Source organism: Mobula birostris, chromosome 8 (assembly GCF_030028105.1).
Source record: "Mobula birostris isolate sMobBir1 chromosome 8, sMobBir1.hap1, whole genome shotgun sequence".
Taxonomy (NCBI): domain Eukaryota; kingdom Metazoa; phylum Chordata; class Chondrichthyes; order Myliobatiformes; family Myliobatidae; genus Mobula; species Mobula birostris.
Genome location: NC_092377.1, coordinates 132,751,138 through 132,765,984, shown reverse-complemented (window position 1 = coordinate 132,765,984; position 14,847 = coordinate 132,751,138). Strand labels below are relative to the sequence as shown.

The window sequence follows — 14,847 nt, the reverse complement described above, 5'->3', positions numbered from 1 at the left end:
CCTGTAATGGCATCAGAGGAGAGGGATGAGAGAACAAGGGAATCATGGACAGTGTGATGCACACAGATGGGGAGAGAAGCAAGAGGAATATGTGCAGCTGGGGGGAGTCCCTGGAAGATGCCAGAATTTGTTGGGAATGTATTGATGGGAATACCTGGTTGGTGATAGGTGAGGACAAGGGGAACGCTCTCACTGTTATGTCAGGGTTGTTGCGGCGGGGGAAGATTGGATGAGGGAAGACTTGTGGGAAATTGGAGAGATACCAATGAAGACTGCATTGAAAAGACTTGAGGATAAATCGCATTTTCCGAATATTCTGGAATGGAAACCTACATCATCAAAATAGATGCATTGGAAACAAAAGAACTGAGTGGAAGGTGTTGGCCACAAAAAAACGCAGTCTATTCAAGGACAGGGGAAGCAGACAAGCCAGTTGTCTTTGTTTCTCCTTTGTTGGACTCTAAACTGATTCTTGCTCTTGGATAATCTAATCAGCAACTGAATGCGATTACAGGAAGCTTCAGGTAATGATCTGGTAACCTGCGACCATTCTCAAACAAGCAGCCATTTGTTATGTAAAGGGTATGGACTCTGAACCGATTCTTGACCCTGGGACAATCTAATCAGAGCAATAAACCTGAGACCATTCTCAGAGGAGTAGCTACTTGTTTTGTAAAATACGGGACCTGTAATCTGTAACTCATTGGAGTCTGTCTGTGTCATCTCATTGAACTGGTTTGGACCAGTCAGAATGTAAAGGCACAAATACAAAAGGCTGGGGTGGGCAGAACGATGAAACAATGTTGGTTGTAGCCCTGTACAATGACCAGTAAGAATGTGACCCTGGTAGGTTGGGTGACCTTGAGCCAATAGGATGGAGATCCAATGGTTCAATTGAACAGTATAAGAGCCAGGAGCTCCAAATACGCAGGGGCGATAAATCTCCAGCAGTCAGAGACCAACCATCATAGATAAGGAGGACATGGAGATTGGGACCACGAGGAATGCCTGGCCAGCGTAGACTCCTTTCCCGTGTAATACCTTTCCTCTTCATTGACTGTTCATGGAGTGTCAGGGATTTCTAGTGGGGTGCACACAGGTGGAGAAGATGGTGAACCCATGTGCTATTAGTTGAAACGATATATGTTTCTTGTCGGTAAATACAGATTCTCTGTACCTCACTGATCATTATTACAAGGGGTGATTCTTGTAACAAATGTGAATAGTATTCTTGCAAGTGGCAGATTGAGAAGAGATGTAATAAATATAATTGTGGCAGACAGTGGGAGTTAGAAAATATCAGTTACAGTCTGTGTCCATTAAAAAAAGGTGTCCAACCCAAGACTTTGACACAGGCTCTCTCTGTCACTAACGAGGGAGATAGAGATATTGTTCCCCCCACAGCGAGGAGGGAGACCAACAACTCACTGTTTCATTGTTACAATCTGCAGCATCGCACATTTTGATAGAAGCATTTTGATAGAAACATTTTGATGTCCTGATCTCCCACCTTACTCAGTCGGTGACACCGGCGAGGAATCAGATCATCCAAAGGGCTGCACCCTGAAGGTGTATACCCTCCAGATCATTCCTGGAGAAAGCAAAAATGCTAGGCTGCTCGGCGAGCTCCGATGGTGAAGAACTGCAGTTTGAGTGCAGCTGTGGATCATGGAATGTGATAGAACGCCAGCCATTGTAGAAAGGAAAGAAGAGATATTAAAGAGAAGAAATTAAACTGTTTTGCAGATGAACGAGAAGAAGTGGTGCTCTGTGCCATCTTTAGCTCCTCCTCCAAGTGGATGGAAACATAGAGTCTAGATATCCATGGCAAACATGAGGCAATCAGGGTCAGTATACTGAGAGTTGTTAAAGTGGTGGAAGGCATCCTTAGTGTCTCACACATTGGTGGGATGGGATTAAACCAAGGGGCTGTATGGAGTACATCTATGAGGACATGAGCTCACTGGGCAAGCACAAGCAGGAAGAATGGGCCTACCAGGTGCTTGCATCACCCACTGTTCTACTCTCGGTATACACATGACTGTGTGGCTGGGCATAGCTCAGATAACATCTGAAAAATTTGCTGATGATACAACCATTGTCAGTAGAATCTCAGGTGGTGACAAGAGAATGTACAGGAGTGAAATATGCCAACTAGTGGAATGGTGCCGCTGGAACAACCTGGCACTCAGTGTCAGTAAAACGAAAGAGCTGATTGTGGAGTGCAGGAAGAGTAAGATGAAGGAACATATACCAATTCTCATAGAGGGATGAGAAGTGGAGAGAGTGAGCAGCTTCACGTTCCTGGCTGTCAAGATCTCTGATGATCTAACCTGGTCCCAACCATTGATGTAATCATTAAGAAGGCAACACAGCGGCTATACATTTGGAGTATGAAGAGATTTGGCATATCAACAAATACACTCCAAAACTTCTATGGTTGTACCATCGAGAGCATTCTGACAGGCTGCATCACTGTCTGGTATGGAGGAGCTACTGCACAGGACCAAAAGAAGCTGAAGGTTATAAATCTAGTCAGCTCCATCTTGGGCGCTAGCCTACAAAGTACCCAGAACATCTTTAGGGAGTGGTGGCTCAGAACGTAGCGTCCATTATTAAAGACCTCCAGCACCCAGGGCATGCCCTTTTCTCACTGTTACCATCAGGCAGGAGATACAGAAGCCTGAAGGCGCACACTCAGCAATTCCGGAACAGCTTCTTCCCCTCTGCCATCCGATTCCTGAATGGACTTTAAAGCTTAGGACACTATCTCACTTTGTTAATCTACAGTATTTCTGTTTTTGCACATCTTTTAATAATCTATTCAATATATTTAATTGATTTTCTTGTTTATTTATTATGTTTTATTTTATTTGTTATTATTTTTCTCTCTCTGCTAGATTATGTATTGCATTGAACTGCTGCTGCTAAGTTAATAAATTTCACGTCACATGCCGGTGATAATAAACCTGGATCTGATTCTGGTGGATCTTGGGTAAGGGTTGAAATGGGCAGTGTGGGGTTGGGGAACTTAGAGGATGGAAGTTGTAGAGGAGAGATCAACAGAGGTTACACGGGTAGTAACGATGCAGGAGTCCGTACCTGACTTTTCTCAGTTGCGCTTCAGTCTAATTTTTCTGATTTTTCTCAGTGGGAACTTGGCATTTGGCATGGGGATGTGAAACTGTGTGATTGGGTTGACAATGGGACAGATACACTGTGTAGTGAGCATTAGGAAGGACAGGCAGATGATAGGTCAAAATTGCCATCACTGGGAAGATTTGCAGTGTAACAGCGGGGCAAAATCAAAAGGGTAATAAATACAGGACTGAAAGTGTTATATTTGAAAGTGCTCAACATATGGAATAAGGTGGTTAATCCTGTAGCTCAGTCAGGGAATGGCAGGTATGATGTTGTGGGCATCAATGAATCGTGGTTGATAGAGGAGTATAATTGGGAGCTTAACATGCAGGGATCACAGTATATTGAAAGGACAAGCCAAAGGACTCAGAGTCATAGAAAAGTACAGCACAGTATCAAGCCCTTTAGCCCATCTAGTGCATACTGAAACCTTTTAAACTGCCAAATCCCATCAATGTCCACTGGGAACATAGCCCTCAATACTAGTACTATGCTTAAACGTTGAAATTCAGCTTGCATACACCACATGTGATGGCAGTTCATTCCACACTCTCATGACTCTCAGAGTGCAAGAGTTTTCCTTCAATGTTCCCCGAGACCTCAGCTTTGCTTGTTGTTCGGCGGCTGGGGTGGGGTCAAAGCACTCGGGATAGGATGGTGCTCGGAGACACTGTGTCGGAGGGGCTGGTCAGAGGCTTAAAGTTTTCAGACGGACTCAGAATCCGCTACTTCCAATGGTGCTGCATCGGCAAGTTGGCAGCGCTTGGAGGTTCATGGCAGGGAGAGCTTCTCCCTTCTACTGCCTGCGTGAGATGATGAAGCTATCGGGACTTTGAGAATTCTTTTTACCGTGCCCATGGTCTGCTCTTTATCAAATTATGGTATTCCTTTGCACTGTTGTAACTATATTCTATAATTATGTGGTTTTGTAAGTTTTAGTCTTGGTTTGTCCTGTGTTTTCTTGTGATATCAATCTGGAGGAACGTTGCATCATTTTTTAATGCATGCATTTCTAAATGACAATAAATGAGGACTGAGTGTCCTCATAATCTAAAAACTTTTCACATTCCACGCTTAATCCATGACCTCTGCTTATAGTCCCACATAACCTCAATGGTTAAAGTCTGCTGGTATTGACGCTATCTATACCCTTCATAATTTTGAATATCTCCATCAGATCACCCCTCAGTCTTCTACATTCTGAAGAATAAATTCTACGAGAGCCCAATGATCCAAAAATTGTCTGCTTTTCCTCCTGCACCAATTCCTTAGCCATGTGTTGAACTGTATAATCTTCTTATTTCTATCCTCACTAGCATGTGGCACTAATATCAATCCTTTTGCAGAACCAGTCATAAGTGGATGGCTGGGAACGGACCCAAGTGCAAGACACAGACACTGATGTACTAGGGACAGGACTAGGATACAGGGTGAGGGCAAGGACATGGACACGAAAACCGTGAACCTGGAACAGGACTGGGCAAGAGAGCTAGGAGCCCGGGCTTGGACTCCAAGCCAGAGACGGGACAAGAATTTGGGTCTTGCCTCTGGTGCAGACCCCAGAACTAGGCAAGGACGAGACTTGACTGGCAGGCAGGATGAGACTGGACTCTTCAGATTTGAGGCGAGGCTGGAGACCAGAGGCTTGAGACTTGAGGTGAGGCGTGGGGTCTTGAAGCTTGTCTTGGCTAGAGGCTTGGGGGTCTTGAAGCTCCTTCTGGGCAGGGCGTGGTACTCCTGGGCAGGGCACGGATCTCCACCCAACAGAGGCAAGGGACAGGAAGGGACAGAACCAAACGCAGGTAACGGCAAGACGGCCTGGCTTCCCAAAGGAGGCAAGTGACAGGAAGGGACAGAACCGACCGCAGGGTAACGGCAAGACAGCCTGACTTACCCAGCAGAGGCAAGGGACAGGAAGGGAGCTAGGTACAGGGTGGCTCCAAGACAAGACTTCAGGCGAGACGAGGTGAGAGTTACCGGCAAGAGAAGGCAAGGCTTCAGGCGAGGAATCAGGAGGCAGGGAAAGGGATACAAGGAGTAAGGACAAGAACAATCCAGCAGCCATGCCCTGGTGTCTGGAGGTATTTATGCAGCCAGCCCCAACGAGAATCAGCTGCCTCAATTAGTGCTCAACAGGAACAGAAACAGGGTAGACAGGAAAACCTGGAGCAAGGGTCGATGGACCGGACCGTGAACCGGAATGCGGACTTCATGGACCGGACCATGACAGAACCTTTCCACTCTTCCTTCCTACTGTATGTCTTTGGTATCTACATAGACCTTACAACAACCTCTGGCTATTCCCCCTCCCATTTAAGAATGCTGAAGTCTCAATCAGAGATATTCCAGAGCATTGTCTCAGGAGGCAACGTACCATCTAAGAATCTCATTCTCCTCCACATAACCTCCTTTCTGTACTCCTAATGAACGAATCCCCAGTCACTGCAGCTAACCTCTGCTAACCCCTTCCCTTCTGAATTGCAGAATCAGGCTAAGTGCCAGATCCCTGTCCACTGTGACTTTCTTCTGCTAGGTCATTCCACCAACCCCACCAACAGTATCCAAATTTGTCTACCTGTTGTCAAGGGGGTGGCCACAGGGACAGTCTGCACTTGCTCTTTAATTCCTTTTCCCTCCCTGTCATCCAGTTTCCTGTGTCCTGCACCTTGGGTGTAACTACCTCTTCATTTGTCTTATTTATCACACTCTCAAGGTGGCATGGCTCTGTTGCTGAACAATGAAATCAAATCCTTAGAAAGAGGTGAAATGGGATTGGAATATGTAGAATTGTTGTGGGGAGAATTAAATATAGGCAAAGGTAAAAAAACCGTATACAAGCCTCCAATCAGTAGCCAGGATGTGGGTTACAAAGTTACAATGGGAGATAGAAAAATCATATCTGAAGAGCAATGTTAGGATAGTGATAGGAGATTTCAATATGCAAATAAATTGGAAAAATCAGGTTGGTGCTGGTTTTAGATCCCAAGAAAGAGAATTTCTACAATGCATTTGGGTTTGGCTTTTTAGAGCAGCTTGAGCCCAGTGGGGGGTCAACGGATTTTGATTAGGTGTAGTGTAATGAACTGGATTTGATGAGGGAGCTTAAGGTGAAGAAACTCTTAGGAAGCAACAATTATAATATGATAGAATTCACCCAACAATTTGAGAGGAGGAAGTTAAAGTCAAACGTATCAATATTGCAGTGGTGAAAAGGGAATTACAGAGGCATATGAGAGGAGATGGTTGAAGTTGATTGGAAAGGGGTAGATGAAGGGGGTCTGGAGGTAAATGAGTCATCCAGACAAGATGGTCTACACCACAGGGTTCTGAAAAAGATAGCTGAAGAGATTGTGAAGGCATTGGTAATGATCTTTCAAGAATCAATAGATTCTGGCATGGTTCTGGAGGATTGAAAAATTGCAAATGTCTTTCAACTCTTCACATGAGAGAGACAGAGGAAAGGAAATTATATGCCAGTGTGGCACATAATAGGCATGATTACATTAAGGGAAACTCATACCTGACAAATCTAAGGGAGTGCTTTGAGGAAATAACAAGCAGGGTAAAGAAAGGAGAATGGGTAGATGTTGTGTACTCAGATTTTCAGCAGGCCTTTCACATGGTGCTGCACATGAAGCTGCTAAATGAGATCAGAGTCGATGGCATTGGCAGCATGGATACAGCCTTGGCTGATTGGCAAAGGAAAGGGTGGGAATAAACTACACCTTTTCTAATTGGTGCCAGTAACTAGTGGTGTGACTGCAGGTGTTAGTGTTGGGACTGCTTCTTTTCATGGTGTATTTCAATCATCTGAATGACAGAGTTAATGGCTTTCAGGCCAAGTTTGTGCAGGATACGAAGACAGGTGTACATGTAGGTTATGTTGAGGAAGCAGGGAGTTTGCAGAAATAGCTATACAGATTAGAATAATGGGTAAAGAAATGGCAGATGAAAGTTTCTGGAAGTTTATGGTCATGCACTATAGTAGAAGGAATAATAGTGTAAACTATTTTCTAAACGGGAAGTAAATTCAAATGTTACCATTCATTTTGAGAGGACTTGAATAGAAAAACAAGCATACAATGCTAAGGCTTTATAAAGCACTGGTGCGGCGTCTCTTTGAGTACTGTAGGTATTTTTAGGCCCCGCATTAAAGAACGGATGTGCTGATGATGGAGAACATCCAAAGGTTCACAAACATGATTCCAGAATTAAAGATATATCATTTCAGGAGCTTTTAATGGCTCTGGGCCTCTACCTTCAGAAAATGGTATGAGAAATGGATTATTCCTGGTGCTGGTGGTGCGGGGAAATTCTTACTGCAGGAATAGGCAGCAATGGAAGAACTGAGCATTATGGGGTGTGCAAAGCTCATTGAGAATTTGGGTACAGGAGGACAAAGAGCTCTCTGCCTCTGGGTAGGTAAGGTCAGAGCCGACTGTGAAGACATGACAGAGGTTCGCAACAGCGTCAGCGAAGTGAAAGGTATTGGGGCTAGGTTCAGCGAAGCTTGAGGGATTGAAGCAGGAGTCAGGAAAAGGATAAGAGTTTACAGCTGGAGTCGAAGCCGGAACCAGGTTCAGGGAAGAGTATGGGATTGTTAGCGAACGGCCAGAATCAGAGACGGGTCGTGGGGTCCACAAAGCATAGACGGTTGCAGTTAGAAATAGGAGAGGGCTGAAGTCTGCAGGATCAAAAAAGGGTGGCGAGTTCAGAGAATATGCAAGGGGAGTGAAATTCAATTAAGTCTGTGGAGATGAGGAGTAGCCGTGGGAGACCAGCGGTGGTCGGGACAGCTAGTGCGGAGGAGGTTGTGTAGGGATTTAAGAACTACGGTCAGGAAAGGGTAGGGGTGGAGCTGTGGTCAGCGAATTGTGGAGTTTGGACCTGGGCTCAACAAAAGTTCGAAGTTTAGAGATGTCAGTGATACTGAGATGGGAAGATTGGGGGGGAGGGAGGGGCTCATCTAAGTTTCTGGAGACGAGGGTTTGGGAGGCGTAGGAGACCAATGTAGGGTGGGGAGTAAATAAAATGAGCAGTAGCACCAAACGTCAGAATGACAGATCTCGGGAAAGGGGTCGGGGCAAGCGAGCTTATTATATTTCTAAATACGAAAGTCATGCAACCAGAATTATCCACAAAATCCCCTCCAGTCTTATTCTTGTCTGGACAAACACGAGAAAGCGTGCAGGTGCAGGAAATCCAATGCAACACGCTGGAGGAATTCAGCGGGCCAGACAGCAGCTCGGGAAAAGAGTAAACAGTCGACATTTCGGGCCGAGACCTTTCATCTGAGCTAGAGAGAAAGAGGAGAAGTCACAGTAAGAACTGTTACTGTCGACTGTTCAGGAACCTTCGCTCAGCTTTAACACACAGGATATCTGTAATAATCGAACCGTGTATATTTCTTTGGGATGAAGTGTTCATCGGGGAGTTTTCCTCTCACTGTAGACGCCGCTTGTCATTTTGGGCTTTGCCAAGTGTGCACAGACCGCAGAGGAGTAGCTGCTATGCTTCATATATTCAATAGCCCACAAAAAGCAGCAGCACAGAACACACAAATTGCGAGCAAACTTCTCTCAGCTTCACGTTCAGTCTTTGAAGGATCATGATTCACTGTATGCACCCTTTCTTTTAGTTATCACATCATCAATAAAGGTAATTTCTTTCGCCCCAAAAGGTAAATCGGAGTGGCGGTGGGAGGGTCAGAAGCACTCCATCTAATCCGTGCTGCCCCCAGTAAGGGCGGGGAATCTCGAGACAGTGCAAATTACAAGTTCAACTTTATACTCATCTCACATTTATTATGCATGCTTACCGAACACAGCATTTCCCTTCTCGCCTTGAATCGTCAGAAGTTCCTGATTCGACTCTGGTACCTACCAGATTCCAGATTCTCGTACCTACCAGATTCCACTCTCGGACCTACTGGATTCCAGACACCACTGTGTGGAACTTTACGCACGCCGGATGAACAAAGAATATGGATCAAGCGATCCAGACACAGATCTCGGTGGTAGCCGGTCGCAGTCTGTGGTAGTAGTCAGAGGAGTCGGAAGAATTTCGGCAAAACAAAGACTGTGATTGCTAGATGACAAATGCGCAGTTAAACTGCAACCAGCAGGGATGGAGTGCAGTGAGCGGCAAAGGTTTGGTGCTGAGGTAGTAGAGGATTACCCGGTGACCAACGCCGGGAGTATGCTGAGCAGATTTATAGTTCCCTTGAACAACCGGCAATACGGTGCGCAATGGACATAGGATTTTACGCAACCACCTCTAAAACAACAATTCGGTCACGTTTATTCAGAGAACAATTAGTTTATTAACATTAACATATTACCCGCACAACGTGGGGTGCTGAACAATAATTTTACTCGGCAATATTTTAAAAACGTACAGTACAGAACGATACGAATTAAACTTGTTTCATCACTGAAACATCTGTTAAATATATTAAAATCACAGTGGAGCAGTTTTCCCAGTCAGAAGATGTTGCCTTGACAGAGAGGGTGGAACATGCAACAGTGATATCGCCCCTCAAATTCCAATTCACGCAGGTTGTGGGAAACGACGGGACCCAAAACTTCACATAAATACATCAACAAAAAGAGTAAAATACGGAACGTATAAGTAAAGAAATACAATTTGAGGAAAAAAAAACTATTCGAGGTCATTTAGAAAGATTCACTGAACTTTAATAGATACGGAATTAATTACCGTTGTGTTCGTTATTGTTCGATACAACTTCTCACATGAATTGTGAAAGCTGATGGATCCATGAAGACATTCCCACACGTGTGACAAGTTTCAACACAAGTGTGAGATTTCTGCTGGTGAAGATAAGCAAAGCTCTTCCCACATTCGGAACATTTATACGGCCTCTCTCCGGTGTGGGTCCGCTGGTGTCGGTGGAGGCTCCCTGACACCGTGAAACTCTTCCCACATTCGGAACATTTATACGGCCTCTCTCCGGTGTGGGTCCGCTGGTGTCGGTGGAGGCTCCCTGCCTGTGTGAAACTCTTCCCACATTCGGAACATTTATACGGCCTCTCTCCGGTGTGGGTCCGCTGGTGTCGGTGGAGGCTCTCTGCCCGTGTGAAACTCTTCCCACATTCGGAACATTTATACGGCCTCTCTCCGGTGTGGGTCCGCTGGTGTCGGTGGAGGCTCTCTGCCCGTGTGAAACTCTTCCCACATTCGGAACATTTATACGGCCTCTCTCCGGTGTGGGTCCGCTGGTGTTGGTGGAGGCTCTCTGCCCGTGTGAAACTCTTTCCACATTCGGAACATTTATACGGCCTCTCTCCGGTGTGGGTCCGCTGGTGTTGGTGGAGGCTCTCTGCCCGTGTGAAACTCTTCCCACATTCGGAACATTTATACGGCCTCTCTCCGGTGTGGGTCCGCTGGTGTTGGTGGAGGCTCTCTGCCCGTGTGAAACTCTTTCCACATTCGGAACATTTATACGGCCTCTCTCCCGTGTGGGTCCGCTGGTGTTGGTGGAGGTGCCCTGCCTCTGTGAAACTCTTCCCACATTCGGAACATTTATACGGCCTCTCTCCGGTGTGGGTCCGCTGGTGTCGGTGGAGGCTCCCTGCCTCTGTGAAACTCTTCCCACATTCGGAACATTTATACGGCCTCTCTCCCGTGTGGGTCCGCTGGTGTCGGTGGAGGCTCCCTGCCTCTGTGAAACTCTTCCCACATTCGGAACATTTATACGGCCTCTCTCCCGTGTGGGTCCGCTGGTGTTGATGGAGGCTCCCTGCCTGTGTGAAACTCTTCCCACAGTCCGGACATTCATGCTGTCTCTCCTTTTTGCCAGCTTGAGGGTAATCTGACTTGGCAAATGTCCTCTTTCTATCGGATACTGTGAATGGATCCTGCCTACGTTTCGACACTGGACTCTGACCATCTTGGTTTACATTGGAGGACGATGGTTCTCCAGTTGATGTTGGTCTGGACGCTGCAGCGTGTCGTCTCAAATGCCGTTTAAGGAAATCTGTTGTGGTAAATGCAATGTTGCACTGAGGGCAAGGATAACAGTCACTCTGGGTCACTTGATGTGATATTGGAGAGAGAAAAAACAGAAAATACCACTTTCAGCAAAATATACAAGAATCAATTTGATTGTGAGATCTGTAATTGCTTCATCATTACTGAGATGCCCTGAGACATTAATTCTAAGACTGTGGGGGGGGGGGGAGCGGGTTGATGGGACAAATTTATGAAACTCTGCAGGATTTCCATAAATAATAAAGCCTGATGGATTCTATCTCTGATCTCCTTCATGTATTAATCTTTAACAATTCCTCTAGCCTCTGCAGGGTAAAATGGGTAACAGAGAAGCAAAATGTACATGTCAGATAAAATCACGAGCTGGGAATTGCTGTGGTCCACAGCAGGGCAAGGGAACTGAATACATCTGTCAATATGTTCACAGGTTATAGACTGTGTTTTTTTTAAACAAATCAATGCATCTACGAAATATACACATATCATTCAGTGCAGTTCTGTGTGCTTTAACTTTTGTCAAATATCTCATCTGCATGAGTTTGCTACGTTGTTTTTGATAGTTATACGTTCCAGTTGAAATTCCGATAATAAATTTACAGTAAACATATTGTTTTCGTGGAGTTTGTTAAACTGATCAGAATGCTCACATTTTGCTTCCTGATTTGACATCCACATGGAGGTCCAAGTGATTCCTACCCAGCTCCTTGGCATAATCATCACCGTACCAGACCAGTAACTCACAGTGAGTAGGAACTGGCTTACACGTCCTGTAGTAAATGTTTCCACAGTGCTGGAAGGCAACCAGGTTCTGTTCCTCCTCCTTTCTGGCACAGTTCACAAACCTGGAACACAAGAAGTAAATATGAAGTGAACAATGCAAAATTGTGAAGTTAACACAGAAAGTGAGGTCTATTTGCAAAGTCTAATGAATGAGAGAAGTCTCCAGTTCTGGCTCAAATTCAAAAATGAAATATAGAAGACTCTGTCAGAAATCGGTCAAGCAGTCTTTCATCTGAAACTTTAATAAATTTCCTACCAGAAATGTGGACTAGCCTCCTCAATGTTCCCAGAACCTCCTCTTTTTATTTGGTGCTTCAAGCATCTACAGTTTGTTTTAGATTTTTATGTCAAGTTCTAGTTGAATTTTCATTCAAGCATACATCAATCTAACCAAAACAAAACAATGTTCCTCTGGGGACAAGTTACAAAACACCTTTCCAACAGCACACTTCAAATAGCACACGTTTATGATTCAACTTCAAATCTGATGTCTAGATAAAGCAATCTCACACAATTTAGATGCAGAATATTCTGACTGTGATATTAACAGGAGGGTAAAAACCAACAGGAGTGAGGAAGCGTGATGTGAAGTGGGTTAATACTTTCCTTAGACTTGCTGTGACTCCAACAGATCTCAGAATCTATGCCTGACTTTAAACTGTGGTTTCAGTATCCCAGTCAGATCGAAACATGGCAGGCTGATTATTTCAACACAAGAAATTCTGCAGACGTGAGGAATCCACAGAAACATGCACAAAATGTTGGTGAATCAGCAGGCCAGGCAACATCAATGGAAGTGAATAAATAATCACTATTTCAGACCAAGACCCTTTCTATAGACAGAAAAGGAAAGGGAAAGGGAAAGGGAATAAAAAGGTGGGGGATCTAAAGGAGGATAGATAGAAAGTGATAGGTGACACTTGGCGGGCATGAAAGATAAAGGGCTGGAAAGGAAGGAAGCAGATTGGAGAGGTGACAGAGAGAAGAGGTAAGAGGCCAGAGTAGGAAATAGAAGAAGGGAGGGAGAGGATTTCACTTAACCATAAGAAGAAACAGATATTGATAGCATCATGTTAGAGACTACCCAGTGGTACAAGAGGAGTCCATGGCGAGGAAGGAGGTGAATGGGCAGGTGTAGTGATTTGGCCAGCTTGCAGGGGTAAGTGCTAGGAGGGACTTTGATAGATCGAATCCCTTTGGAGACGGCAGAAGTTGCAAAGAATGATGTGTTAGATGCATCGCCTGATGGGGTGGTAGGTAAGGAGAAGAGGAACTATGTCACTGTTAAAGCAGCGGGAAGATAGGATGAGTGCAAGTGTTCAGGAAATGGTGGAGATGCGGGTGAGGGTAGCATCAACAGTGGAGGAAGAGAAAACCCAGTTTTTGAAGAAAGAGTACATCTCTGATATCCTGGAAAGCAAAGCCTCATCCTGGGAACAGATGTGGCAGAGATGAAAGAACTGGGAAAGGGGAATCATTTTTTTTAAACAGAAGATAAGGTGGGAGGAGGTATAGTCAAGAAAACCATTGGAATCAATAGGTTGATAAAAATGGCAGTCAACAGTTTGGCTCCACAGATGGAGGCAGAGGGATCAAGAAATGGGATGGAGCTGTCAGAAATGGACCAAGTGGATGTAAGGGCAGGAAAGTTAGAGGAAAACTTGATGAAATTGATGAGCTCAGCCTGGGTGCGTTGAATCAGCACCAATGCAGTTGACGTTACTGCAGCATCAGTTGGAGGCACAGGATCACAAGGCTTGAGGAAGGATTTGTGGGCCTTGGCCTGGTCTGAGGAGAAAAGTTCCTTTAGCTACAAAACAACTGTCAGAGAAAGTGTTGATTCTTCTGCAACATTCAAAATCAGTTATCCATCATTGACTTGTAATTGTATAAATCTTTCCTTACCTCATCCAGTTTGATTTAGCTTCATCCTGGGCATCTATGTACTCAAGTTCTTTGTTTGCCTTGCTGATCTATGGAAAAACATTTTGGTACAACTCCCTGATTAATGAAGAACATAAGCATGAAGTTTTCACATTTTCCCATACTATCAATTCAATTAATTATCCTTTAATCTGTTTAATGAGCTTATGCTTTAAAAGCACAGCACTCCAACAATATTCTTGGGACTCAAATCATGTGGAAAATGAGCTACTGGAATATATACTCGGAATTCAGAACAACTTTGAAAAGTTTTGTGTGGTAGTTAAAGTTTATTTAGCTACAACAAAGTTCTGATCATTTGTGTTGGCCACAAACATTTAATGTACTCTCAATCCAGGAGTGTAGAAATCAGAATAAAAGGAAGGGTAACAGAGCAGGAACGAGACGGAGTATCTATTCAGCTGAGAGTGGGAAAGAACAAAGCTTGACAGTGTGTGAATGGTATTGAGAATCACTGGAACATGGGGAGAAGAGAGAAATTAAGGGTCAGAAGTTCTGTATTTTTTCTCAGCTGAGAATACTTGTCTGTAGCTGGTTCCCTAATTCCAGTGAAATATAATTTAATGACAAAGTTTAGCAGTGTACAAATAATGATGGTGGTAATAATGGAAGACAGGATTATCAACTATGGGGAACATTTTGTGAACATACTGTCCCTCTCACTGTTTTCCCTATGGTGGTGTTTAGCTGGTCTCAAGCTAGTAGGAACATATTTGCTCTAAAAATTCTCTTCAACAGGTGCAACCTAACATGTGGAGCATTGCAAACAACAGGAATTCTGCAGATTCTGTAAATTCAAGCAACACACATCAAAGTTACTGGTGAATGCAGCAGGCCAGGCAGCATCTCTAGGAAGAGGTGCAGTTGACGTTTCAGGCCGAGACCCTTTGTCAGGGCTAACTGAAGGAAGAGTGAGTAAGAGATTTGAAAGTGGGAGGGGGAGGGGGAGATCCAAAATGATAGAAGACAGGA

General features: G+C 44.6%; 1 protein-coding gene across 1 annotated transcript in view; it reads right to left on the bottom strand.

Annotated features, from left to right (window-relative positions):
* Nucleotides 1-14,847, bottom strand: part of LOC140202063 (uncharacterized) — a 381,219-nt gene that overhangs the window by 72,470 nt on the left and 293,902 nt on the right. Inside the window, 1 exon segment of the mRNA XM_072266920.1 lies at nt 9,973-10,944. Within this exon segment, the coding sequence (XP_072123021.1) occupies nt 9,973-10,944 (972 nt within the window).